General features: G+C 46.4%; 1 protein-coding gene across 1 annotated transcript; it reads right to left on the reverse strand.

Annotated features, from left to right (window-relative positions):
- Positions 1-11,301: 11,301 nt before the first annotated feature.
- Pxmp4 (peroxisomal membrane protein 4) lies at positions 11,302-27,091 on the reverse strand. The gene is made up of 4 exons (XM_090352841.1): positions 26,925-27,091; positions 19,958-20,020; positions 16,462-16,660; positions 11,302-12,534 (listed from the first exon to the last, which is right to left on the reverse strand). Exons 1-4 carry the CDS (start codon positions 27,035-27,037, stop codon positions 12,271-12,273), a joined length of 639 nt encoding a protein of 212 aa, XP_090208967.1. The 5' UTR covers positions 27,038-27,091; the 3' UTR covers positions 11,302-12,270.
- Between the last annotated feature and the right edge of the window lie 867 nt (positions 27,092-27,958).

The following is a 27,958-nucleotide window of genomic DNA, read 5'->3' on the forward strand; positions in this document are numbered from 1 at the left end:
AATAAATTCAATATATCAGATAACAAAGTGAGATACTATACCAATATGAGATAACCAAGGGACAGCAAAGGAGATGAGACAACATAGTACATTAAGGACAACAATCATTCATTGTATGGCTTTTGTTTCAGTATCCTGGAGGTCCTTTCAATTAGCTTCACATTATATGTCCTTATGTATCAAGATTTTGCTCTATTGCAAATCTCTGCTAGTAGAGCCCAAGGTTTCTACTGATTATGACGAATGAGGGAAACCATTGAGCCTAAGTTCCTTTGAGTCTGGCTTACTTCACTTAGGAATGTGCATTTTTTTTTTTTTTTTTTTGCCAGCCCTGGACTTGAGCTTAGGGCCTGAGCACTGTCCTTGGACTTTCTCAAGGCTAGAGCTCTACCACTTAAGCCTCAGCACCATTTCTGGCTTTTTTCTATGTATGTGGTACCGAGGAATTGAACCCAGGTCTTCATGCATGCTAGGCAAGCACTTTAACCGCTAGGCCAAACTCCCGGCCCAGGAATGTGCATTTTAACAAGCACCTCTTACCCCTATCCCAGGTGATTTCTCTGTGCTCACATTGGAGAACAGATGGGTCTACCTGTGCAACAGGATGTGTGGTGCAGCCTCCAATAATAGCGCCCGACGGTACTTCTTGGTTTCAGTTTTGCTGTCTGTAAAATGGGCATGTTTAGCCTTGCCCTGATCCCCTTCCAGGGTTGCCAGGAGGTTAAAACAGAAAGGATCTGAAAGTGTTCTATAGAGCATGTGCTGGTTTGGGAATGTTACAGGAGTTCCCTTCACCTCTGAGAAGCAGAGTGAAAAAATTACTCACTGCAAACCCTAGAATATGTCAGAAGGAGAAAGGACCACAGACACTACATAGGCCTCCTGCAGCACAGCTGGGAGAATGAGGCCCATTCAGGGGAAAGGATTAGGGAAGCCAGCCAGTGACAGAATCTAGCCTTCACTGAGGTCTGCCTGTTCTTTCCTCTGCTTACCCTCTTACCCCAACAGAGAAGCCAGGGACTGGATTCAGTCAATACACCTAAGCCAGGCACTTTCAGAGGGTAAGAACAGCTGGACTATTCCAGATGGATAGTTTTTTTCTTTTCCTTTCTCTACTCCTCCCTAAAGAGGCTCAGTAACAGCAACACTTTTGTAAAGCTCTCTCCTATCCAATGGTCATTCATCTGTGCTATGTCAGGCACCAAGCTGGTTGCTGGAAAGGGAAGGCACGGATTGTCATTATGATCCCCCCACCCCACCCTTTTGTTGTTTTTTTTTTGCTAGTCCTGGGGCCTGAACTCATGGCCTGGACTTGGACACTTTCTTGCTCAAGGCTAGCACTCTACCACTTGAGAAACACAGCACTACTTCCAGCTTTTTCTGTGTATGTGGTACCAGGGAATCCAACCCAGAGCTTTGTGCATGCTAAGGGATCATGTTACCACTAGGCCATGCTCCCAGCCCATTATCATCCCATTTTATGAGGAGGAAACTGAGGTCCAAAGGACATGAATTTACCTACAATATAAAAAGGCTATTATTAGCCAGGTATGGTGGCTCATGCCACCTAGCTCCTCAGGAGGGTGAGATCTAAGGATCGCAGTTCAAAGCCAGTTCGGGCATGCAAGTCAGTGAGAGTCTTATCTCCGATTAACCACCAGAAAACTGGAAGTGGTGTTGTGGCTCAAGGGGAGGGTGGTAGCCTTGAGCTGAAGAGCTCAGGGACAGTGCCTAGGCCCAGAGTTCAAGTCCCACAATTGACAAAAGGAAAAAAAAGAGGCTATTGTTTAGCCTTTGGAAGTGATTTCTTTTTTTTTTTTTTTGCCAGTCCTGGGCTTGAGCTCAGGGCCTGAGCCACTGTCCTTGGACTTTCTCAAGACTAGAGCTCTACCACTTGAGCCTCAGCACCACTTCCGGCTTTTTTCTATATGTGGTACCGAGGAATCGAACCCGGGTCTTCATGCATGCTAGGCAAGCACTTTAACCACTAGGCCAAACTCCCGGCCCCTGGAAGTGTTTTTTATAAAGCTTTGTCCTTCTCGAAGTATTCAAGTTCACATCACAAAGCCAGTGGCACATGCCTGTAGTCCTAGCTACTCAGGTTGCTGAGGTGGGAGAGCCACATGGAGCGTTTGAGATCAGCGATGCAGTGAGATGCTTCACATCTTGGGGAGAAGTAGATATCCTTCCTATAGTCCCCCTTATCCTGCCGTAGCCTTGGGAAGTGAATGCCAGAATTTCCAGCATGAAAACAAGGAAGAGATAAAGGCTTACTGGATATATTAATACCTACTAAAAGGCAGAAAAGGCCTGGAAGATGGGGACCTTTGGCCTAGAGCCTGGAAGATCCTGATAAGACTGTTCTCAATGTCAGCAGCTCTCTGCAAGCTGATAGCTTCCAGAAAATCCACCATCACTGAGAAGCCTCTTCCATTGATGATTCCTTTCAAATCCATAATCCCCTAAGTCAAGTTTATCAGTATGGTGCAGGAAGTGGGGAGGCTTAGAGTGGGGCACCCACAGCTTAAGGTCACACAGAAATAAAATGGCCACTTAGTCTGTCCTGCTGAAAGACTTACAAACTGTCCTTCATACTTGCTATTCTTGCTAAAGACCCAGGCTTAGTGCTGATGAATTCATAATGTGTGGTTTCCCATAGGCATTATGATAGCTAGTGGCTTATTTATTAGGTGCTTACCACCCACCACTGGAGTCTGTGGGAGTAGAGGATCCCAGGCCTTTACTTTACTGTGTATGTAGACAGCTTGTCCTCCGTTCTAAGATGAAAGATGCTTTAACAGTGAGAAAGTGGGATTCTGAATTCATAACCTAGGTGGACACAAACAAAAGTCTTTTTCTGTGTGTGACCAAGATTTATGGCATTCCCTCTCAGCTTTACTCACTCAGTGCATACATATTTAGTGAGCACTTACTATGTTCTATGTGCTGGATGAGTGGGGAGAAAGCCCTAAGTAAAACCAGCCTGTCGCAGACACCTGGAGCTCACAAGCCTGGTGAGAAGACTAAAGAATTATTTTCATGGGCCTGCACAATATGCTCATTAAGAAAGTTGACAAGTGACACCAATAATTTAAAACCATTTATTCTGCTGTGGCACCTCCCCCAAACATACATTCTTAGCATTTCAGTTGCTGGTAATGAAAAAAAAGAAAATCTCCAAACATGATTGTCCCATCATTATGAGGAATGCAAATTGGGAAAAGCAGCTCCATGATGACTTCATTTTATTAGGGGCACAGAGAAATCCATTGTTAGGTCCTGGCTGAGGGAAGTGAGGAGTTTTGCATCTGCAGCTCCTCATTCCTCTTGAATGACCCTATGATGCTACCCTTGGCAGTTTACTGTCCCTGGAGATGTTCTGTCCCTGGCTATGCCAGACAGACCTTCTAGGCATCAAAAGGAAGGAGCAGACTCAAGCCATGCAGACCCCAGCTCTTCCTGCCTGCCTGGCTGGGGCCATGAACTCCCCTCTGGAAGAACTTTTCTTGCCTCATTCTTAGGATATGGGTAAGAGTTAGCTCTAGGGTGATAGTGTCAGGGTTAGATGAGGAAATATGCAATTAGCAAATTGGCCCACACGTATGATTTCATTTAGCCACACACTGTTTTCTTTAAAAAAAAATTATAAACTGACTTTAAGATTTTAAGATGGAGCCTGGGATATAGCTCAGTATCAAAGTGTTCGCCTAGGAAGTACAATGCCCTGGGACCAATTCCTGTTATCAAAAATAATAGTTAAGGGGCGGGGAGTTTGGCCTAGTGGTGGAGCACTTGCCTAGCATGCACAAAGCGCCTCCTGGGTATCTAGGATTACAGGAAGCATCCAGCTTCTTTTCTATATTTTAACATCTCTGAATTTGAGGCATATAACACCTAGGGAATATCCATTTAAAAAAAAAATTTTTGTCAGTCCTGAGGCTTGAACTCAGGGCCTGAGCACTGTCCTTGGATTTTCTCAAGGCTAGAGCTCTACCACTTGAGCCACAGCACCACTTCTGGCTTTTTCTATGTATGTGGTACTGAGGAATCGAACCTGGGTCTTCATACATGCTAGGCAAGCACTCTACCACTAGGCCCCAAATGTCCATTTTTTTTTTTTTGTGAGTTTTTCTCCTTCCTTCCTGCCTGCGTGCCTGCCTGCCTGCCTTGCCTCCTTCCTTCCTGCCTGCCTGCATTCCTCCCAGAGAGAGGATGGAACTCAAGGCCTTGTTACATGATAGACAAGTGCTCTACTACTAAGGCACACCCCTCCCCCCACCAAGCCCCACTTTTTTTTTCCCCTTTGGGGCTCAAAATGAGGGTGAGTCTAATCTTGTATGGCATCTTGGAGGTGACAAGCTACAGTGAACACATATGAGGTACTGGGTAGAGCTAGGTCTGGCTCACAGCTCAGTATTCAGCACATCTGAGTTCTTGGGTTCAATCCTCAGCATGAACAAAACAGAGAAACAACCAAACATCCAGGATCACAGTGCCTGCAGTGTTCTGTCCCCAGGTATCCACATGACTTTCAGTATCGCCAGCATATTCCAGGCTGGCCACAGTGGATGGTAGGGCTTTTCATTTTCTTGCTTTCTTGCTGACACCTGCTGACCTGCATTTATTTGACAGGCACATGCATATGCAGTCAAGAAAGGGCAGTGGGGAGGGCTGAGGACTGGGAAAGACTTTTTAAAAATATATTCAGATATTCAGAAAGGAGGAGCCAGAACACTCTCCCCTATTTTTAAATAACAATAAAATCCCTGCTGGAAGCCGGAGTTATATATGTGCCAAGCAGGCCAGGAAACCCAGCAGGCCTCCTAGAGCTGGCAATGAACCGAAACAGGGGCATTGTGTCCAGGCCACTGGCTGGCTGAGGGGGCATTGTTAGGAGCTGGCCCTGTCTGGGAAGATGGGAGGTGGAGGGGGCAAAGGGAGTGTGTTCCCATGACTCCCTGGGGAGTAACGACAATCTAGGCCAGCTGGGAAGCCTGGCATGCCAGGGGCCCAGTGAGCAGGCGGCTGGCCCCAGAAAGGACAGAGGAGCCACAGGGGAGGGGCAAAATCAGGGGATGTTTCTTAGTGTGTGGGGGGGGCAAGGCCTAGGGGTTTTAGCCCAACCTCCAGAACCCTTGGTCATTGTCCCTTTTCTTCAAAGCATATCTGCCCGCTGTCACCACATCCACTACTCTCCAGCCCACCATGTTCTCACACCTGGGCCACAAGGCTCTATGCTCACCCACATGCAGTCAAACAGAGCTTCCCTGAGTCTAATCTACATCATATCATCAGCCCTTGTTTAAGTGTGGCAAAAGCTGCCCATCTTGCTTTAAAAAACTTAAATCCCACTGGGTGCTGATGGCTCACAACTAACTACTCAGGGGGCTGAGACCTGAGGATCCTGGTTCGAAGCTAGCCCAGGCATGAAAGTCTGTGAGACTCTTACTTCTAATTAACCACCAGAAAAATGGAAGTGGAGCTGTGGCTCAAAGTGGTACTGCACTAGCCTTGAGCAAAAGAGCTCAGGGACAGTGCCCAGGCCTGAATTCAAGCCCCATGACCCATAATTGACTGAAAGAGGGAGAGAGGGAGGGAAGGAGAGAGAGAGAGAGAGAGACAGAGAGAGAGAGAGAGACAGAGACAGAGAGAGAGAGACAGAGAGAGGAGAGAGGTGAGAATGAGTGTGAATGAGCAGGCCAGCCTGATGGGCCTAGACTGCCTTAGGGCTTCATTTCCAGTAAGCCTCAAGTGCAGTCCCTGCCCCTGCCCTTTGGTCTCAGCCAAGCTGGCTGACCTCAGGGCTCAGGTACACTGCTAGGATCCCTGGCCTGAAAACCCCTTTCTCCACAGCTTTACATAGTTCTCTCCACATGTGTCATGGTGATTTCTTTGAAATCATGGCAGTTTTGGACATGACACTAGATCTTAGATCTTGTTTTCTTTTCTCTTTTTTTTTCTTTCTTTCTCTTTCTTTTGTTCTCCCTTTTCCTCCCCCCCGCCCCCCCGCTCTTTTGCTCAAGGATAGATATGAGGAGCACAGTTCAAAGCCAGCTAAGGCAAGAAAGTCTATAATTAACATTGCAATTATGCAACTATCACCATTATCTATCTGGGTGCCAGTGTCTCACATCTAAAATACTAACTATTCAGAAGGCTGAGATGTGAGAACTGAGGTTTGAAGACATCCCAGGCAGACAAAACTGTGAGATAAAAACTTTCCTTCTTGGGCCGGGAGTTTGGCCTAGTGGTAGAGTGCTTGCCTCGCATGCACGAAGATCCGGGTTCGATTCCTTGGTACCACATATTTAGAAAAAGCCAGAAGTGGTGCTGAGGCTCAAGTGGTAGAATTCTAGCCTTGAGAAAAATCCAAGGACAGTGCTCAGGCCCTGACCTTAAGCCCAGGACTGGCAAAAAACAAAACAAAACAAGACAAAACAAAAAAAACCTTTCCTTCTTCTGAGCACTGGTGGCTCACGCCTGTAATCCTAGCTACTCAGGAGGCTGAGATCTGAGGATCACAGTTCAAAGCCAGCCCGGGCACCAAAGTCTGTTAGACTCTTATCTCCAATTAACCCACCAGAAACAAACAAACAAACAACCCAAAACTTTAATTTACCAGTGAAAATCTAGAAGTGGAGCTGTGGCTCATGTGGTGGATGGCCAGCCATCAGTAGGAAAAAAAAAAGTTAAGTGAGAGCTCAAGGCCAGAGTTCAAATCTCAGTATAAGTATACACACACACACCATTTCTTTTCTTTTTTCGGGGGGTGGGTCATGGGACTTGAACTCGGCCTGGACACTGCCCCTGAGGCTCTTCAGCTCAGGCTACCACCCTACCCTTGAACCAAGCCCCACATCTGTTTTCTAGAAGTTAACTGGAGATAAGAGTCTCAGGTCCTTTTGTGCCAGGGATGGCTTTGAACCTTGATCCTCAGATGTCAGCCTCTTGAATAGCTAGGATTATAGGCATGAGCCACCACGCCCGGCTTCACGCACACCATTTCTTTTTTTTTTTTTTTTTTTTTTGCCAGTCCTGGGCTTGAGCTCAGGGCCTGAGCACTGTCCTTGGACTTTCTCAAGGCTAGAGCTCTACCACTTGAGCCTCAGCACCACTTCTGGCTTTTTTCTATGTATGTGGGGTACCGAGGAATCGAACCCGGGTCTTCATGCATGCTAGGCAAGCACTTTAACCACTAGGCCAAACTCCCGGCCCCATACACACCATTTCTTAATATCCCTCTGAAGCTTCCTGTTTCTCATACCAATTTATTTTCTATCTCTGTGAATTTACTTATTTGAGGTATCGCACGTTGCTTTTTTATTTTTTTTGGCTTAAAAGCCGTGTGGCTCACACCTATAATCCTAGCTACTCAGGAGGCTGGCAGGTCCATAAGACTCGTATTTCCAATTAACCACCAAAAAGCTGAAAGTGGAACTATGGCTTAATTGGCCATTGGCCAAGTACTAGCCTTGAACAGAAAAGCTCAGAGAGAGTATCTAGGCCCCGAGTTCAAGCCTCAGGACTGGCATAAAAACCAAAAAAAATCACTCCAAGGATGGGAGGGAAATGGGGACCATGTCATAAGCAAGGGTATCAATGTTTGTGAAGTTATGCACCTTCTATCTGGTGATTATAATGTAACCCTCCTATTAATCACAATTTTAAAAAATCACTCCCGACAGGTAGCAGTGGTACACATCTATAATCCTAGCTATTCAGGAGACTGATATTGGAGGATCATAGTTTGAAGCCAGCCCAGGCAGAGAAGTCCATCAGAATATTTCAAATTCACCAGCACAAAGATGGACGTGAAGGTCTGGCTCAAATGGTAGAATGACAGCCTTGGGGGCAAAAAAGCCAAGGAGAGCAAGTCAGAGGTAAGATACTCCTTGGGAAACTGGAACAAGGGGAAGAAAAAAAATTCTTTATATAAATATCTTCTAACTCATCAAAGCAAGCAACCGCCTGAGGTCACGGCTTGTGGTGGGTGAGCTTGGCAGGCTGGAGGTGGCACGGCACACTGTGTTCCAGTTTAGGAGGATATCAGGTTCAAAGCCTGCAGCTCGAGAGCCTGGACTGCCCTCATACACTCCATAGCTAAAAGGACCACTGGGAAAAGCACTGCCATCTCCAGGAGGCCTTCTGGAGCCTACATGTGGAAGGCCGGCAAGCTTCCAACAGGCAGCTTCGTGGCTCGTCAGCCAGTGAATCACCGTGTTCACACAGGCTGGCTTAACCATCTCTAATTTGGGAGAAGAACAGCAGAAGGCCCCAAATTCACTTCCTCTTTGTCCTTGCTCTTCACTGGGAGTTCCGAGGGGGTGGACACTAGAAGAAGGTCCCTCAGGACCTTACGCTGATCATGGTAGAGACCTGCCCACACCACTCAACAGCGGGAGCTGGGTGAGGGGACAGACACACTCACCCGGTGCTGGTGGCTCACACCTGTCATCGCAGCTACTCGGGAGGCTGAGATCTGAGGTTCAAAGCCAGCCCCATCTGGAAAGTCCATGAGGCTCTGGTCTCCAGTAAACTTCCAGAAAAGGCTGGAAGTGGCACTGTGACTCAAGTGGTAGAGCACGAATCTTAAGTACAAAGAGGTTCAGGGATAGTGCCCAGGCTCTGAGATCAAGCCCTAGGATCCACCAAAAAAAAAAAAAAGTATATATTCATCAAAAACTAATGGGGACAAACAGAGGACAAGGAGAAAACGCCAGTGCTGAGATGACACTGCAATGCCTTGTCTCCTATGAAACTATGTAGGTTGTCCACAAAGTGCTGGCAATGGAACTTCAGTGTGGGGGGTATGTTCCAGAAGAAATGCACCAAGAAGTAGAAGGGATCTTGATTTTTCCCTGTTGACGCACTTTCATACTGCTTGAGTTTTGTGCTACATGTGTGTAATTTTTTTTTCCAGTCCTGGGCTTGAACTCAGGGCTTGAGCACTGCCATTGATCTTTCTCAAAGCGAGAGCTCTACCACTTGAGCCTCAGCACCACTTCTGGTTTTTTCTGTGCATGTGGTACCAAGGAATCAATCCCAGGGCTAGGAGAGAATGACCACCAGGCCATACACCATTCCCCCCCTTTTTTTTTCCAGTCTCACAAGTCAAAAGACTTGATACAAATGCAGTAAGTGTTTAATACGTGCAGGATAAACCACAGTGCCAGTTTAGGAGTGGCAAGGGCCCTTTGGAAATCCCCATTTTACAGATTGTAGAAAATGGAGGTTCAGCAAGGAAGGCACTGGGTAGAGCCCTTCCCAGGGCTGAACGAAGCAGAGCCCTGCTCCTTGGCGGGGACCACCATGGCTTCCTCCCTGCAGTGTGCAGTCAGAGGCACCAGATGCTCTGGCAGGAGCCAGAGTGATGCCATCTGTGAGGGAAGCCTATTCTTAGAGAGCAGAGACAGTGGGCGGTGATACTGCCACCCGCCCTGCAGCACTTGGGGGAGGGGGAGGTGGAAGGGTTCAGGAGGGCAAGTGGCCAGGTTTTACCCTCAGCTAGGGGGGAACAGGACGACTAAAACCAGGGTGTCCTCCTCTCTTAGCACCCCACTTCCATCCATGTCTGCATACCATGTCAGAAATGACAGCCACATTTATTGAGAACTCTCTCCAGTGAGCTCATACCATTAAATCTCCCAGGCCCCATGAGCTGTGGGCTGCTAGAAGGCCTACCATGTAGGTAAGGAAATAGGCCAGTTTCCTTTGAGACCCCATAACAGCAAAGCCCTAAGAGAAGTAAGTGCATTACACAGTCCCAGATGCACTGGCCCCACAGGAGGAGGGAGAGAGGGAAGAAGGGAGGGCAGAAAGAGAACACATTATCAAGCCCCTCCCAGCTCAGGGAGCCAAAGCAGAGCCTGTCCCCAGGGCTATCCTACCCACAGGCCAGGGTTGCAGGCACATTTTCAGCCCTTGCTTGAGGCTGCTTCTGGGTAAGTTTGTTCCCAGCATCTAAGGCCTGCTGCAGGCACGGTGGTCAACAGAGTCCTCAGGCAGAGAGATGTGGGGTAGCAACAGAAGCTGCGGGTGTGCACAGCCTTGGTACACTAAAGAAAATAGAGGGGTGGGGTACCCCCACCCTCTGCTATAAAACCATCCTGGCCACAACGGATCTCTTCTCTTCCCTATCTCAAGGAGGAGGGAAAAAAAGATCTTGAAAACCCGCTGTGAGCCAGCCACTGGTGGCTGAGGATACTGAGATCTGAGGATTGCAGTCTGAAGAAGCCAGCCCAGGCAGAAAATGTGAGATTCTTATCTCCAATGAATCAGCAAAAAGTTGGAACTGGAGGGGTGGCTCAAGTGGCAGAGTGACAGCCATGATCCCCCACTCTGTGACTGACTGGTCACATGAGATAATTAGTAATGGTTGGCTCCATTTCCCACTACCTCATAACTCAGGTGGGGGTTCAGAGCAGCAGTACCAGGGTCACCTTTGAGTACTATCCAGCCCAATCCCACTGGGTCAGAACCTGTATTTTAATAAGCTCTCCTTCCACCCAAGACACAGTCTACTGGTAACTTTGTCTCCAGTTCATTGTGCCTCTCTTGCTACAGAGCACCCCTGAACTTTTCCATGTATGCCAATGAAAGCTCACGCAGGCATGTGAGTTTGTCACAAATGCCAACTCCTATAACCAGCTAACATTTGCAATATATGGCTTAGGTGTCTAAATTTAAAGTAAGGCACTGAAGAAACAAACAAACAAAAAAAAGCAAGGGCTTTGAAATCAGACTGATTTGGGTTTAAAGCCCATCTTGGCTAACATATTTAGTTATATTACCTTGGCCAAATGAGTTCCTTCTCTCTGACCCTTGGTTTCCAAATCTATAAAATGGAGATCAAGATAGATACTTTCAAGGTCATTTTAAAAACTAAGATGTGAGCCAGGAGCTGATGGTCCACCCTGAAATCTTAGCTACTCAGGAAGCTGTGATCTGAGGATTGCAATTTGAAGGCAGGAAAGTCAGTGAGACTCTTTATCTCCAATGAACCATCAGAAAACTGGAAGTGGCACTGTGGCCCAAAATGCTAGAGTGTTAGCCTTGAGTGAAGCACACCTGTGGTACCCATGCTCAGAGTTCAAGCCCATGACTGACAAAAAAAAAAAAAAAAAAGCTGGGCTGGGAGTTTGGCCTAGTGGTAGAGTGCTTGCCTAGCATGCATGAAGATCCAGGTTTGATTCCTTGGTTCCACATACTTAGAAAAAGCCGGAAGTGGTGCTGAGGCTCAAGTGGTAGAGCTCTAGCCTTGAGAAAGTCCAAGACAGGGCTCAGGCCCTGAGTTCAAGCCCAGGACTGACAAAAAAAAAAGAGAAAAAAAGCCATTGGTAGAAGGCAGCAGCTGTAGTCATGCAGGTTTGCTGTGTACACCTGATGACTCTCAATTTTGAGAAACTTGGGCTCTGAAAGGTGAAAAGCCTCCCCCAGTGTAGCTTTAGGTCTGCACTGTGCACTGCTCTTGTGTGAGGACAGAAGAGCGCTAGCAAAAAGCTACCAGCTCTATGTGCCATGACTTAGGACAAGAAAAAAAAATATAAAATATTTCATCGATTTTTTTTTTTTTTTGCCAGTCCTGGGCTTGGGCTCAGGGATTGAACACTGTTCTTGGGCTTTTTCCAAGGATAGCACTCTACCACTTGAACCACAGCACCACTTCTGGCTTTTTCTATGTATGTGGTACTGAGGAATTGAACCCGAGTCTTCGTGCATGCTAGGCAAGCACTTTACCACTAGGCCAAACTCCCAGCCCAGGCTCATGTTATTTTTATGGGACAGTGGATCTCTAGAACTTCTCCAAGAAACAATATTAAAAAAACAAAAACAAAAACAAAAAAGGATTTGCAACCCACTACCCACCAGCAAGGAGCCCTGATACTAAGCATAGTGGAAGAATGATTTGCACCCACCAGAAAGAGACCCTACTCTAGGGTCTTCCTTTAAACTAATGGGCCACAGAGAAGATGAGACTTGCCCTGGTCTCACAAAGCTCAGCAGTGAGGCTGGAAACTCAGGCTAAGTGTCCTCAGGCTGATCCAGCCACTTACTGCACCATTCCAAAGTACCTATGGGATGTGCAAATCAGTGTTTTGCCTCCAACCCACAGGCCCGTAGGCTAACACACATTGGAGTGTGAGGACCTCACTGTGAGGTGGCAGGATCCTCTGGAGGGATTACTGATGGAGCCAGACCTAGAGCAGCCACTGGAAGCTGCCCGGAAGTTGTTCTGGTGGAGGAGTTCCCATAAGCACCTTGGGGACACAGTCACTTGGAGGGGCGGCTCTTGTTGTAGAGGAGGAAGTCTGAGATGTCATGCCACACGTTGCTGTCCTCATACAGGTAGGTCATGGAGGACTGCAGGGAAGGCTGCAGTGTGGGCCGGTGGTATTCAAAGAGCCACAGCACCAGCCCCCAGATCACTGCTGTGTGCAAGGAGAACACGTTCCATTTGACCTCTGGAATGTAGCCCTTCTCCACGGCCAGGCGGCACAGGGCGAAGAGGACGCGTGAGGTCAAGTACATGTTGATCTGCAACGAGGGAAGGGCATTACTGGGGCGGACAGTCACTTCCACCTGCCCCGTCCAACCCATGGGAGCAACTGCTGTGCAGGGCTACCTTGTGTCCGTTAATGGGCAAGGTGATTTGAAGGTCAGGCATCTGTGGCTCACACCTGTAATCCTAGCTACTCAGAAGGCCGAGATCTGAAGATTGTGGTTCAAAGCCAGCCCAGGCAGCCCTTCAGTCATGGGGCTTGAACTCTGGGCCTGGGTGCTGTCCCTGAGCTCTTCAGAGCAAGGCTACCACCCTACCCCTGGGTCTGGGCATTGTCCCTGAGCTCTTCAGCTCCAGGCTACTGCCCTACCCCTTGAGCCACAGCGCCACTTCCCATTTTCTGGCAGTTAATTGGAGATAAGTGTCTCACAGTGCCTTGACTGGCTCTGAACTGTGATCCTCAGATCTCAGCCTCCTGAGTAACTAGGATTACAGGCATGAGACACTGCCTGACTGAAAATGTTTTTAAAACAGTAATTAAAAGTAGATATGCTCTATGATATACAAACCCTCAACTTAATTTTAATTATGTTCTAAAAATCTATGTGCCAGTGATTGTATATAGAGATTCCCTTCTTGAATACTTGTTAAACATGACATTTGAAATATGATGTAAAAATCAATGCTAATAAATTCTTTTAAAAAGTAGATATTCTAATTAGGAAATAGACAAAAGGAATAAACATTTTTTTCCCTCATAGGTTGTGGGGCTTGAACTCAGGGCCTGGACTCTTGTCTTTGAGCTCTCTAGCTCAAGGCTAGCATTCTACCACTTTAAGTTGCAGTGCTACTTCCAGTTTTCTGGTGGTTACTTGTAGATAAAAGTCTCAGCAACTAGGGGCTAGGAGTTTGGCCTAGTGGTAGAGTGTTTGCCTTGCTGGGTTCTATTCCTCAGTACCACATACATAGAAAAATGCCAGAAGTGGTGCCTCCGTCTCACAGACTTCCCTGCCTGGACTAGCTTCCGATTTTGATACTCAGATCTCAGCCCCCTGAGTAGCTAAGATTACAGGTATGAGCCACTAGCACCTGGTGTCATTTCTTCTTTTTTTCTTTTATTGTTAGCAGTTTATTTAACAGTGAGAAAGTAAAGGCCACTCAGGAGAGTAAGCAACAGATCTGGAGCAAACATTTCACCAAAGTACTTATTAATGCAAAGTAGAAGCGCAATGAGATATGCCTATCAAAATGACTAAAAACAAAAATGTAATAAGCCATGTTGGCTAGGAGGCAGAGAAATGAGATCATTCCTACATTCCTGGTAGAAATGTAAAATGGTACAACTGTATTGGAAATTTGGCAGGTTCTGCCTTCCCTCCCACTTTGACAGTTTCTCTTAAAACTGAACCACACAATCTAGCAATTGCAACAAGGGCAACCTTTCCAGAACAATTAAGATTTATGATCACATAAACACCTGTACAAAAATGTTCTAGGCTGGGAGTTTGGCCTAGTGGTTAAAGTGCTTGCCTAGCATGCATAAAGACCCGGGTTCGATTCCTCGGTACCACATACATAGAAAAAAACCCAGAAGTGGTGCTGAGGATCAAGTGGTAGAGCTCTAGCCTTGAGAAAGTCCAAGGACAGTGCTCAGGCCCTGAGCTCAAGCCTAAAACTGGCAAAAAAAAATATTCTAATAAGTTATACTTGTAGTACCCTAAATAATAATTCAGACATGTCCTTCAAAGGGTGAATTGTGACCAGGTGTAAATACTCCTGCTACTCAGGAGTCTGTTCTAGAGGATAGTAGTTAGAAGCTAGCTAGCCCAGGCAGAAAAATCTATGAGACACTGTCTCTAAGATAATCAGCAAAAAGCAAGGCTGGGGAGGCATGGCTCAAGTGATAGAGTGTTAGCCACGTAAGCAAGTGGAGTAAGTTTGAGCCCCTGAGTTCCAGTCCCGGTACCACTAAAAAATAAACACATTGCGGTACATCTATAAAATTATCAATAAAATTAAATAGCCGGGGGCTGAGATGCTCAGTGGCAACAATGCATTTGCCTAATAAGTGCCAAAAATGCCTAGTACTAAAAGGGAAAAGCCCTTCCCCTCCTAAAACAAAAAGTTACCAATAAATAGCTGACACTGGTGGCTCCTGTCTGTAATCTGTAATACTAAAGAAGCTAAGATCTAGCTTCTGAAATAAATCTGAGACTCTTATCTCCAATTAATCAGCAAAAAGCCAGAAGTAGAAGTATGGCTCAAGAGGTAAAGCACCAGCCTTGAGCAAAAAAGCCAAGAAAAAATATACACAAGGTTCTGAGCTCAAGTTTCTAGAATCAGCATAAAAAATAATGCAGGGCTGGGGGCCGGGAGTTTGGCCTAGAGGTTAAAGTGCTTGCCTAGCATGCATGAAGACCCGGATTCGATTCCTCGGTACCACATACATAGAAAAAAGCCGGAAGTGGTGCTGAGGATCAAGTGGTAGAGCTCTAGCCTTGAGAAAGTCCAAGGACAGTGCTCAGGCCCTGAGTTCAAGCCCAGGACTGGCAAAAAAAAAAAAAAAAAAAATGCAGGGCAACGACAAGTGCTGGCAGGGATGTGGAGAAAAAGGAACGCTATCGCACTGCTGGTGGGAATATAAATTAGTACAACCACTCGGGAAGGCAGTTCGGAGATTTCTCAAAAAACTAAAAATAGACCTCTACAACCCACCCGTACTACTCCTGGGCATCTACCCTGAGCACCATAATCCAGGGTAATAAGGACACCTGCACAGCCAACTTCATTGCTGCTATTCACAATAGCCAAGCACTGGAAACAACTCAGATGCCCTACTACAGATGAATGGATAAAAAAATGTGCTACATATACACAATGGAGTTCTTCTAGCCACCAGACAAGATAAAATAATGGCATTCACTGGGAAGTGGGTGAAACTAGAACAAATCATGTCGAGTGAGATAAGTCAAGACCAAAGAAACAAAAGGCGCATGGTCTCCTTGATAGGTAGATATTAGATGACTCAATATTTGGGTACCCAAGGTTATGGACATGGTCTTGGAAATATAAATATAACTACATAGACATAGAATGCATGATGGGATATATACTCTGTAGATACAATGTTATATAGATTAATATGTATCTATGACATACAAACTGTCAGTTTAATTTTATTCTTAAATTTATGTACCAGTGATTGCATAGAGAGATCCCATTCTTGAATACTTATTTGTTAAACTTGACATTTGAAATATGATATAAAAAATCAATGTTAATAAAATCTAAAACTAAAATAAAGCTGGGGCTGGGAGTTTGGCCTAGTAGTAGAGTGCTTGCCTGGCATGCACGAAGACTTGGGTTTGATTCCTTGGTACCATATACCTAGAAAAAACTGGTAATGGTGCTGTGGCTCAAGCGGTAAAGCTCTAGCCTTCAGAAAGCCTAAGGACAGTGCTCAGGCCCTGAGTTCAAACTCCAGAACTAGCAAAATAAATAAATAAAGCCAGGGCTGGGAATGTGGCTTAGTGGCAGGTTGTTTACCTAGCACACAAGAAGCCCTGGATTTGATTCCTCTGTACCACATAAACAGAAAAACATACCTAGAAATGGTGCTGTATCTCAAGTGGTAGAGTGCTAACTTTGAGCAGAAGAAGCTCACATATCTGAAATCAATCTGCAATCAGTATGAAAATGTTGAAGTATTGTATATTCTGAGTTTCTGTTTTACTTTTTGTTTTGCCTATGCATGTATGTGTCAGTATTAGGATTTGAACTCAGAGTCTGGGCACTATGCCACAGAGAGTAACACAGAGAAACTAAGGGGGAGTGATTTTTCCCAAGGTCACACAGGAATCTCAGACATGGAAGACAGCCAAGAGTTCATCTTAAAGCTTACCTCTAACTCTATACCTAAACCATGAGGCCTCACCTGGCCCCGGCTCAGAGAGGATCTTTACCTGGCTGTTGATGCTATTGTTGTCTCCAAACACCAGAAGTCCCCCAACGAAGGCAGCTAGAAAAGAGTGCACCGGGTAGGTCTTGCCTTGCACATGAGTCTGCAGGGCACAGAGACTCTTATAAGTGCACACAAAGCAGGCCAAGTTCTTGGAGTGGGTGTAGGTAGACTGCAGGATGGTCCTCAGCTTCTCCTGGAAGCTGCATAAACACAGGGAGCCCTCCATGAGTGCAGGCCCAGCAGTTCCAATGAACTGAATAAAGCAAGGAGCTTTGGGGCCTAAGCTCATTCAATCCTAGGTTTCTACCCTTCATGTTCTTCAGGCTTTGACTCAATCCTCAGACGGCCATTCCCTGACAGCCCACATAAAAGTAATGTCATGTACGCTGTCTCCTGCTCCTGTTTGTGCTTACCACTACCTGACACTAAAGGGTTTCTTTATGAAGCTCCCCTACCCCTATCCCTGCTCCAGCCCAATTGAAGAATAGTCTAGATATGGTTCTTTCATACTAAGGGCCAGACAGTGCTAGCATTTATTTATTTTATATTTGGAATGATCATGAGAATAAATGAACGAGTGCCTATTATGTACAGGATCTGGAAATCTGACTCTGAGAGGTTCTGGGGCCCAAAGGATAAGATGGAATCAATGAAGTGACCAGGCAGGGTGATTACACTCCAGACATGAGCAAAACCCTTAAGAAGCGACAGAAAGTAGAGAATAAAGGAACAGAGGAAAGAGGCCATTGTGCTATATGCAGAGAACCCAGAAAATATCTGGGGGGAAGATATGGGGCAGTGGGAGGTATGGGGTGGTTTTGTCTTCCAGTCAGGATTGAAGAAAGGTAATTCAATGTGTGCTCTTTATTGTCGGTCATGAGGCTTGAACTTTGGGCCTTAAGACTAGCGCACTACCACTTGAGCCAAAGCACCACTTCTGGCTTTTTCTGTGTACAGCACTCTACCACTCGGCCACATGCCCTGGGGTGGGGGATGGGGGTGCTGCATTTTTAAGAATCACTAGGGGGCAGTAAAGAGAGCAAGGAAGGAGCAGGAATGGTACAAGCAAGTGTTTCAAGGGCTTATAAAGGGACTTATAAAACCTGTGAGGTTGGTTGGGTACCTATGGACCATGCCTATAATCCTAGCTACTGAGGGTAGAGGTTCAAGGCTAGCTCAGGCAGAAAAGTCCATGAGACACTTATCTCCAATTAATCACCAAAAAAGCCAGAAATAGAGCTGGGGCTCAAGGGGTAAAGCACTAGCCCTGAGCACAAAAGCTTAGAGACACTGCCCAGGCCCTGAGTTCAGTTCCCAGGACTGGCACACACACAAAAACAAACCCTGCAAAATGCTGCAAAATGAGTGTTGTCATCTAGAAACAGCAGGTTCTTACCCCATGGACACATGAGCCCCAAGACTGCCAGTGTGTGTGTGTGTGCCTGTGTGTGTGTGTGTGTGTGTGTGTGTGTGTGAGAGAGAGAGAGAGAGAGAGAGAGAGAGAGAGAGAGAGAGAGAGAGAGAGAGAGAGAGAGAGAGAGAGAGAGAGAGAAAGAGAGAGAAACACTCGAGTGTACATGTGCTTGTACTTTATAAGCTAGCCTGGCCCCCCAAAGTGAGAGGACAGATTTGGAGAAACCAATTATTAATCCTCACACTGTTGAAACGTCAAGTGAGTTAGACACAGCCCTGCAAACCTGCTGTTCAGCTGCTCAAGTGGCTGAGGCAAGAGGATCATTGGAGTTTCAGAGCAGCCTCAGTCAGAAAGCGAGATCCTAATGCAAAACCGAAATCCAAGCCAAACCAACACTGTAGTTTGAAGTCAAATGATGGTACTGCACCACTCAAAATCTTATAACAATTCCTAGTTTACTTATAGAAAAGACAAACTCTTCTCTCTCAACTAAAGCTGGAAAAGCCTGACCCAGATTACTACTATAATTGCCTCCCTCCCCTTATTTTTTGTTGGTCGTGGGGCTTGAACCCTAGGCCTGGGCATTGTTCCTGAGCTCAAGGCTAGCAACTCTACCATCTGAGCCACAGCTCTACTTCCAGTATTGTTTTTTCTTTTTGCATGGGCTTTTCCTGACTGAACTGGTTTTGAATCAAGATCCTCAGATTTCAGACTCCTGAGTAGCTAGGATTATATGTGTGAGCCACTGGTGCCAAAATGTTTATTTATTTATATTTTTTGCCAGTCCTGGGGCTTGAACTCAGGGCTTGAGCACTGTCCTTAGGCTTTTTCCTCAAGGCTAGCACTCTACCACTAGAGCCACAGCACCACTTCTGGCTTTTCTATGTACATGGTAATGAGGAATCAAACCCAGGTCTTCATACATGCTAGGCAAGCACTATACCACTAGGCTACACTCCTAGCCCCTGGTTTTGATTTTTTTTTTTTTTTGGTGCCAATCCTGGTCTTGAGCTCAGGGCCTGAGCACTGTCCTTGGACTTTCTCAAGGCTAGAGCTCTACCACCTGAGCCTCAGCACTACTTCTGGCTTTTTTCTATGTATGTGGTATCAAGGAATTGAACCTGGGTCTTCATGCATGCTAGGCAAGCACTCTACCAGTAGGCCAAACTCCCGGCCCCAGCCTGGTTTTGATTTTTAAAAGAGATTCAGAGGGCACCAAGCCACAACAAACAAAACTAAATTAATTAAATAAAAATACGAAGGAGAGCCAGGGGTTTAGTGGATCACATCTGTAATTCTAGCTACTCAGGAGGCTGAGATCTAAGGATTGTGGTTTGAAGCCAGCCTGGGCAGGAAAATCTGTGAGAATCTTAACTCCAACTTAACCATCAGAGAACTGGAAGTAGAGCTATGGCTTAAAGTAGTAGAACTGTAGCTTTGAGAGGAAAAAGCTCAGTGATAGCATCCAGGCCTTGAGTCCAAAACAACAAAGGAGGAAGTTCTACAAGTGGAACTTGGCTCACAGGCGGTGCGTCTGTGACCCTATCCATTCAACAGAGCTAAGGGATCTCGTAAACGTCAACACAAGACCACAGGCACCTACAGTGAAGCGGCCTGAGGGATGATGATCAAAGGAAGTCCAAGATGGCTAAGAGAAGGAGAAATCAAAGACAGCTTCCCTGAGAAGGTGATCCCTGGGGCCTGGGGTAAGGGCCAGGAAGGAAGAGGAATGTTGCTTCTAGGAGGGGTGGAACAAGAATGAATATGTGCAAGTGACCAGCGGCAGTACGTACACAGAACGGAGACAAACTCTGCGTGGCACAGACCGACAGAGGGTTGGCACAGTTGAGCTGAAGCATCTGCAGAAACCCTTAAAGCCACACCTAGAAGTTGGGCTTTTGCAGAAGATAGTGGGGAACTTGAGGGATTGTTGAGTCAGAGACATGGGGCCCAAGGTGGACTTTAGAAGGTGTGGCTGGGGACAGAAGAGACCTAGCTAGGAAGCTACTACCACCATCCTGGCACTAAGGGCTGGCACATTCTCTTCCCACGTAAGCTGTGTACAGAGCCAGTCAGTGCTCACCTGCCACTCTTGAAAAGAAGTGTCATGACAAGTGCATGAGGAGCCCGGATTTTTACTCCATAGCTGTAGAAAGAGAAGGATATGGTTAGAATGGCATTACTTTGTCATCTCTCCATCTAGACTCTTATTCTGAACTCTTGTCCTCACTCCCCACTCCTTATACAAATACCACATCTGGAGGGGAAATAATGCTAGCCCCCTGTTAAATCTGGATTCAAAGCTCAGCAATTCCTGGGAGTGTGGCCTTGGGCTTGTCATTTAATTTCATTAAGCTTCAGGCTTTTTTTTTTTGGTGGGTCATGAGGCTTGAACTTGGCCTGGGTGCTGTCTCTAAGCTCTTCAGCCTCAAGGCTACCACCCTACCCCTGGGCCTGGGTGCTGTCCCTAAGCTTTTCATCTCAAGGCTACCACCCTACCCCTGGGCCTGGGTGCTGTCACTAAGCTCTTCATCTCAAGGCTACCACCCTACCCATTGAGCAACAGCACCTCGTCTGCTTTTCTAGTGATTAATTGGAGATGAGTCTCATAGTCTTTAGTGCGGGGCTGGCTTTGGGCTGGCTTTGATCCGTGATCCTCAGATCTCAGCCTCCAGAGTAGCTAGGAGGCCACTGTACCCGGCCTGATGGAAAATTTATGTATGGAAAAACCATCTCTAGCTAGGTACTAGCACCTCCAGAACTGCTCTAACCACAATGGCCTCCCTGCAGTTCCTGTCCCATCAAGTTCTGTCTTCAGGTCTTTGGACTGTCTGTTCCTTCTGCCAGCTTGGAATGTTCTTCTACACACTTTACCAATTATCTTCTAGTGGTGACCAGGCCCTATACAAAGGCTTCCTGAGCCGCTAAAATTTTAATTTAATTCAAGAGATTGTACAAGGGGTTATAATTTAACATGTACATCTAAGTGCCCAGTGATTTCTGTAGAGTCACCCCTTCTATCCTTCTCCTGTCACTCAGCAATTAAAGGTATTCTCTACTTCAGAGTTGTTGACAGTCAAGAAAAAAGATCATTTCTCAATTCTATTATTATTATTATTATTGCTAGTCCTGAGGCTTGAACTCTGGTCACTGTTCCTGAGTTTCTTTTGCTCAAGGCTAGCACTCTACCACTAGAACCACAATGCCACAATGCCACAAGGCTTTTCCTGTTTATGTGGTACTGAGGAATTGAACCCAGGGCTTCCTACATGTTAGGCAAGCACTCTACCACTAAGCCACAATCCCAACCCTTGCATTATTTTTGATTGAACACCCTGACTCTTTTTTTTTTTTCCCAGTCGTGAGGCTTGAACCCTGGGCCTGGGTGTTGTCCCTGAGCTCTTCAGCTCAAGGCAACCACTCTACCCTTGAGCCACAGCTCTACTTCCAGTTTTCTAGGGTTGTTTGGAGATAAGAGTCTCATGGTCTCTCTTTTATCTCCAATTAAACACCAGAAATTTTGTTACTTTGTGGGAGCTGAGGATTGTGGCATGTTTTATTCTGAACTATAATACAACTTTGCTTGCCCTGACTCAAACGACAGTGTCATCAAACAAAGGTAAAATCAAAACCTTGGTATTGGGTTCTGAGGAACATGTTGTATACCTTATCACCTCTCCCCCAGCAGGGAACAGGGGGTCCCCAACTCCCCAGCCCAGCCCCACCTACCTGTCCTCCTCCAGCACCCTCCTAGCCACAACCCTTTTGCAGGGAATGGCCTTCTGCCTCCTCTGGCTGTCCACAGCTAAATGGCACTTCCTTTTATACACAACACAGGCACTTTGCCCACCCTTTCGCAAAGCAACAGTTATACTGTCGAATTATTATTCATTTACTGAATATATTCATAATCTAGCCACATAGGGAATGCTATTATTTTTAGACAGGCACACTGAAATATTTAGGGCAGGGAGAGCAAAGGGAGTTAAATTGTTACAAAGTTCAAACATCTCAGTCATGCCATGGGCCTCATAATCTATTCGCTTTTACTGCCAGGCCTCTATTCAAGTCATCGCCTCGGGTGCCCTTCTCTCCCTGGCACCTTTCAACTCAGTTTTACAATTATCACTATGGCCTCTTCTGAAAAGCATTCTGTTCCCCCCCCCCTCCCCAGCCTGCTATTGTAGTTTTCTTTAGTGCTGGTACTGGGGCTTGAACCCAGGGCCTCAAGTTTGTTCACTGCAACTGTTCTACCACTTGAGCCATGCCTCCAGTTGCTTGTGGCTTTTTTTTTTCCTGGTAAATTGGAGTTAAGAATCTTTTGGATTTGTCTGCCCAGGGTTGGCTTCAAATCATGATCCTCAAATCTGTCTTTTTCACTCAAGCTGGTACTCTACTACTTGAGCCATACATCTTCTTCAACCTTTTGCTGGTGAATTGGAAATAAGAACCGCATGGAATTTTTTCTGCTTAGACTGGCTTCAAATTCTGATCCTCAGATTTCAGCCGCCTAAGCAGATAGGATTACAGGCGTGAGGAGCCAGTGCCTGACACTGGTCTCTCTAGTAGCAAGGACAGGCATGATCCACCAATGCACAGTGCCATGATAATTTGTTGACTGATTGTGCTGGGGAGGGAACCCAGTGCCTTTGCAAGTGCTACACAAGTGCTCTGCCACTGAGCCATATCTCCATCCTTTTTTAAAATTTTATTTTATTTTCTTCCTAAGACAGGGACTCACTACATACCAGAGACAAGCCTGGAACACAAGCTCCTCCTGCCTCAGCCTCCCTGGTGCTGGAATTATAGACTTGTGCCACCATGCCTGGCTCTGTCATGACAGTTGTTCATCCTACTCCCTCGTATCTTGGCACTTTCTAGTAATGAGATCCCTGCCTTAAGAGTTGTCCTGACCTGAACGGGTATTTACTATTCCCACTTTATAGAAGAGGAAGCTGAGGCCAGAAAAGATGAAGATCATTCAGCTTTTATTTATTTATTTTGCCAGCCCTGAGGCTTGAATTCAGGGCTGGCCTGAGCTCTGTCCTTGGGCTTTCTCAAGGCTAAAACTCTACCACTTGAACCACGGCACCACTTCTGGTTTTCCTATGTATGTGGTACCAAGGAATTGAACTTGGGTCTTCCTACATGCTAGGCAAGCACTCTACCACTAGGCCAAACTCCAGGGACCAATTATTCAGATTTTTTTTTTTTTTTTTTTGCCAGTCCTGGCCTGGGCTCAGGGCCTGAGCACTGTCCTTGGACTTTCTCAAGGCTAGCACTCTACCACTTGAGCCTCAGCACCACTTCCGGCTTTTTTTTTTTCTATGTATGTGGTACTGAGGAATTGAACCCAGGTCTTTGTGCATGCAAGACAAGCACTCTACCAGTAGGCCAAACTCCCAGCGCCTTATTCAGCTTTTAAATGAAAGCATTCTGATGAAAGCGCAAAGGCCTGACTCTAAAAACTGCTCACCCTGGCTGAGAAGGTATGCTGAGGACACAGAGAGAGCTGGAATGGGGACAGGCATGCAAAGCCAACATTGGGCAATATCTGCAGGCACTGGGGCTGTGTGAGTCCTGTTCACGCCTGCTCTGCTCTGTGACTATCCTGGCAAAGGGGCTAACAGGGTTGTCTCAGGGTCTCCCTATCACATCAAAGAAGTGGTTCATAGCTGCGCACCAGTGGTTCACACCAATAATGGTTCACAGCCATCCAGGACACATAAATTCTTGAGATTCTGACCTCTAAACCAGCAAAAAGACACAAATGGCAGCATAGTTTAAGGACAGGAATGCCAGTAGTGAGTGAACAAGCCAAGCAAGAGCTTAAGATCTGTTCAAGCCCCAATACCAGTACAAAAAAAAAAAAAAAAAAAAAAAGGAATGGCTCCTATGATCTGGCCGGAACCAGTTTCTACCTGGTCTGAGTGCTTGGAAGCAAAAATCTGGCATTGGGGTTTGAATCCTGCTTCCAACCTTGCCCAGAGCATGTAACCAAGAATGATGGGTGTAACTCTATGAACTACAATCTTGTCATCTGAAAAATCAGGGTAATGGAAATGTCTATTTGCACAACTTAATTTGTTCAACAAGTATTTGAGAATCTATTATTATGTAACAGGTGCTAGGAATACACCAAAATCGGATTAAGTTGGTAAAAATTTCTCTCTTCATGAAACTCACACATTCTCCCAATGAAAGAACAGGCCAAAAAAAAAAAAAGATAGAAGCTGGGTCCAGTGGTTCATAACTATAATCCTAGCTATGCAGTATACTGAAATCTGAAGACTGGGATTCAAAGCCAACCTCAGCAGGAAATTCCCTGATATTCTCATCTCCGACTAACAATAAAAGAGCCAGAAGTGAAGCTGTGGCCCAAGTGGTAGAGCACTAGGCCTCAGGGACAGTGCCCAAACCCTGAATTCAAGCCCCAGGACTAGCACAAGAAAAAAAAGAAGAAATGAGCTGCGAGCGGTGGCTCACACCTGTAATCCTAGCTGCTCAGGAGACTGAGATCTGAGGACCATGGTTCAAAGCCAGCCTGGGCACTAAAGTCCATGAGACTTTTATCTCCAATTAACCACCAGAAAATGGGAAGCAGGGCTGAGGCTCAAGGGCTAGGGTGGTAGCATTGAGCAGAAGAGCTCAAGGAGAGTGCCCAGGCCAAGTTCAAGCCCCAAAACTGACAGAAAAAAAAAAAAAAAAGGAAAAGAAGTTGGGTACCCAGAACAAGAAGAAAGGAAGAAAGAAAGAAATTGGTTCATGTCTGTAATCTTAGCAACTCAGGAAGTCAGCCCAGGTAGACAAATACAAGAGATGCGTATTTCTATCTGACTAGTCAGAAAACAAAACAAATGCCCAAGAAGCCAGAGCTGGAGGTGTGGTTCCAAGTGGTATAGCCCTATGAGTGAAAAAGATGAGTGAGAAAACCAGGTCTTGAGTTCAAGACTCAGTAACCCCTATCCATACACAAACAAATAAAAAAATAAAAATAAGCCAGTGGCTCACGACTGTAATCCTAGCTATTACTCAGTAGCCTGAGATCTGAGGATCACAGTCAAAGCCATCTCAGGCAGGAAAGTTTGTGGGACTCTTGGGGCCAGGAGTTTGGCCTAGTGGTAAGAGTGCTTGAGTTGTATGCACAAAGACCGGGCTTCAATTCCTTGGTACCATATACATAGAAAAAGCCAGAAGTGATTCTGTGGCTCAAAAAAGCCCAAGGACAGTGCTCAGGCCCTGAGTTCAAGCCCCAGAACTGGAAAAAAAAGAAAAGAAAAGAAAAATCAAGTTTGTGAGTCTTTTCACCAATACACTACTTAGAAAAAGGCATGATACTGAGGCTTAAGTGGTAGTGTGCTACTTGAGCACAAAAAGGTTCAACTGCACCCATACTCTGAGTTCAAGCCCCAGGACTGGCAAAATAAATAAATAAATGAATAAATAAATAAATAAAATAGCCACAAGATACAGCTAGGCTTATGCTTGAAATTAGGGGGCTGAAATCTGGAGGATCATGATTCAAACCTAGCAGAAAGGATTTCATTTCCAATTACCAGCAAAATAATTAACTAGAGAGGCCAGGAGTGGTAGAGTGCTTGCCTAGCATGCATGAAGACCTGGGTTCAATTCATTGGTACCACATACATTGAAAAAAGCCAGAAGTGGTGCTGTGGCTCAAGTGGTAGAGCTCTAGTTTTGAAAAAAAAGTCCAATGATAGTGCTCAGGCTCTGAGTTCAAGCCCCACAACTGGCGAAAAATAAAAATAAAAACAACAACTACAAAGATAAACAAAAAAAAATAGTATCAGAGCACCAGCTCTGAGCAAAAAAGTTGAACATGAGCAGGCCACCCTGAGTTCAAGCTCCAGTATCAGCACAAAACAAAAAGAAGATCCACAGGTGAACTATTCGGTATTTGATGACGAGTGCCACTACAGTAACAAATGAAGTAAGGAAATAGGTGGGCAGCTCAGAAATGGTGTCAATGAGAAAATGACACATAAGCAGGAGCCTGAAAAGGTAAGTAAGCATGCCAGGTAGACCTGTGACTATAACAAGAGAAATAGACAAATACATATTAAATACACACATGTATATACACACATACATGCGTGAGGTGCTGTGCCCATTTCTAGAATGTGGGTCACAGAGAGGCTGAATGACTTGCTCAAGATTAAGTGAGATGGTTGGGTGTTGTTGGCATATGCCTGTAATCCTAGCTACTCAGGAGGCTGACAAAACGCTGGAAGTGGGGCTGTGGCTCATACGGTAAAACACCAGTTTTGAGCAAAAAAGCTAAGAGACAGTACCCAGGCGCTGAGTTTAGGCCCCAGTACACACATACACACTCACATGGTCAGCCCAGGTGAACATGCTGCCACCAGGAAGCCAGGAGTACACAGACCTTTGGTTCGTTCTGTTTCCATGCCAGCTCTGGCACAGTAGGCCCTTGATAAATGGTGGCTTTTGAGAAACACAGGGTTCACAGAAAAACCAGCTCGCTTCACAAAACGACCTGCCGGAGGTCACCTCTCCTGCCTCTCCTGCAGAAGAGGTGTGGTGAGGGGAGATCAATGCGCCCAGCAATCTCTGGGAGTCCCCAGTACAAAAGGAGGAAGGAGCTGGGGAGCAGAGGGAGGGGGTGCGTCCACCCGCAAAATCAATCGGTGCCTAGCAGCCACTGAAGAAGGTTATCTACCTGCCTGCCAGAGGCCAGAGGCCAGTTCCTCATCGTGCAGACCGGGCTTTCGCAGCCAACTAGGTTAAAGGGCGCCCAGAGAGAGATGGTGCACTGGACCCGAAGGAGGGAGAGTCAGGAGCTGGCTGGCATAGAAGGCAGTCAAACCAAACCAGCGCAGTGGGATCCCTGGGCAGGCGATCGGACCCTAAAATTCGGCCCTCTCGGCGCGCAGATGGTGGGCGCGGAGCCCCACAGACACACAGGGGCTGCTCAAGGGCACCCGGCGCCGCGCCGGCCCCCAGCCCGCGCTGCCGGCCCCAGCCGGGCCCGTCCATCATCCCCGGCCCGGCCCCGAAGCCTAACTCACACAACCCCGTTTCGGAAGCCTTTAACCACGGCCAAGGCGGCATGGTAGCGGCGTTGGCGCAGCAAGGCGTTGACGGCCTGGAGCAGAGCCTGCAGCTGCGGCGGGGCGGCCATAGCACCAGAGAGAGGCACGCAGGACTCGGCGACCGGACCCGACCAGCAGTGACAGCCTGGAGCTCCGGGCTGCACAGCACCGGGAATCCGGTAGCGTTTCCGCGTCGTTGTATCTGTAGGCTGTGTCTGCCGTCACTCACACGGAAGTAAGCCAATCACAGAGAAGATTGGGGCCGCGCTCATTCCAGAGAACACATGTTTGGAAGATAGAGGAGAGGTGATAACCAATCAGTGACGAGGCCTTTCCGTAAGGACTCACGCCAGGATCTGTCCAATCAGAAGGCTTTGTTTTCCTTTGGCGAAGACTAGGTCACCAGCTGGTTTGGAAAGAGGCGTGTCACCTGTGGGGTAGCCAGCGGGTCATGCTGCCCTCCTTAGAGCTGAGATGGGAAATTTGGGGGGGGTGGCACTGGGAGGATCCAGGATTATCTTTAAACCTGTCCTTTCGAACTAGGTAGCCGGGACAACAATCAAATTTCAGAGCATAAAGTGGATGACACCATCAACGGCTGCCAGCTATTTTTTAAAAATTTTAATTTTACGGGGCTGGGAGTTTGGCCTAGTGGTAGAGTGCTTGCCTAGCATGCACAAAGACCCGGGTTCAATGCCTGGTACCACATACATAGAAAAAGCTGGAAGTGGTGCTGTGGCTCAAGTGGTAGAGCTCTAGCCTTGAGAAAAATCCAAGGACAGTGCTCAGGCCCTGAGTTCACACCAGGACTTGCAAAAAAAAAAAAAAAAAAAAAAATATATATATATATATATATATATACATATATATGTAATTTTACAGTGAGACCAAAGGAGGATATGTTTCTCTTAGGAGAGGAACACAAAGGTGTGATGCCTATGTGCATCCGATCACACCACATAGTATTTATGGAAATGAACTCCAGGAAATTGATACAAGAGGTTTTTCTT

The sequence above is a fragment of the Megascapheus bottae genome, chromosome 18, assembly GCF_031878675.1.
Source record: "Megascapheus bottae isolate mThoBot1 chromosome 18, mThoBot2.hap1, whole genome shotgun sequence".
NCBI classification, from domain to species: domain Eukaryota; kingdom Metazoa; phylum Chordata; class Mammalia; order Rodentia; family Geomyidae; genus Megascapheus; species Megascapheus bottae.

Bases quoted from the DNA above. Each gene is read 5' to 3' on its own strand.
- Pxmp4 (XM_090352841.1), bottom strand. From the start codon at position 27,037: ATGGCCGCCCCGCCGCAGCTGCAGGCTCTGCTCCAGGCCGTCAACGCC. The intron at 16,661-19,957 runs GTGAGCACTGAC...GTGTTTATGCAG, and splicing joins CTTCTTTTCAAGAGTGGCAG to CTTCCAGGAGAAGCTGAGGA. The intron at 12,535-16,461 runs GTAAAGATCCTC...CCCTCGTTGCAG, and splicing joins ACAATAGCATCAACAGCCAG to ATCAACATGTACTTGACCTC.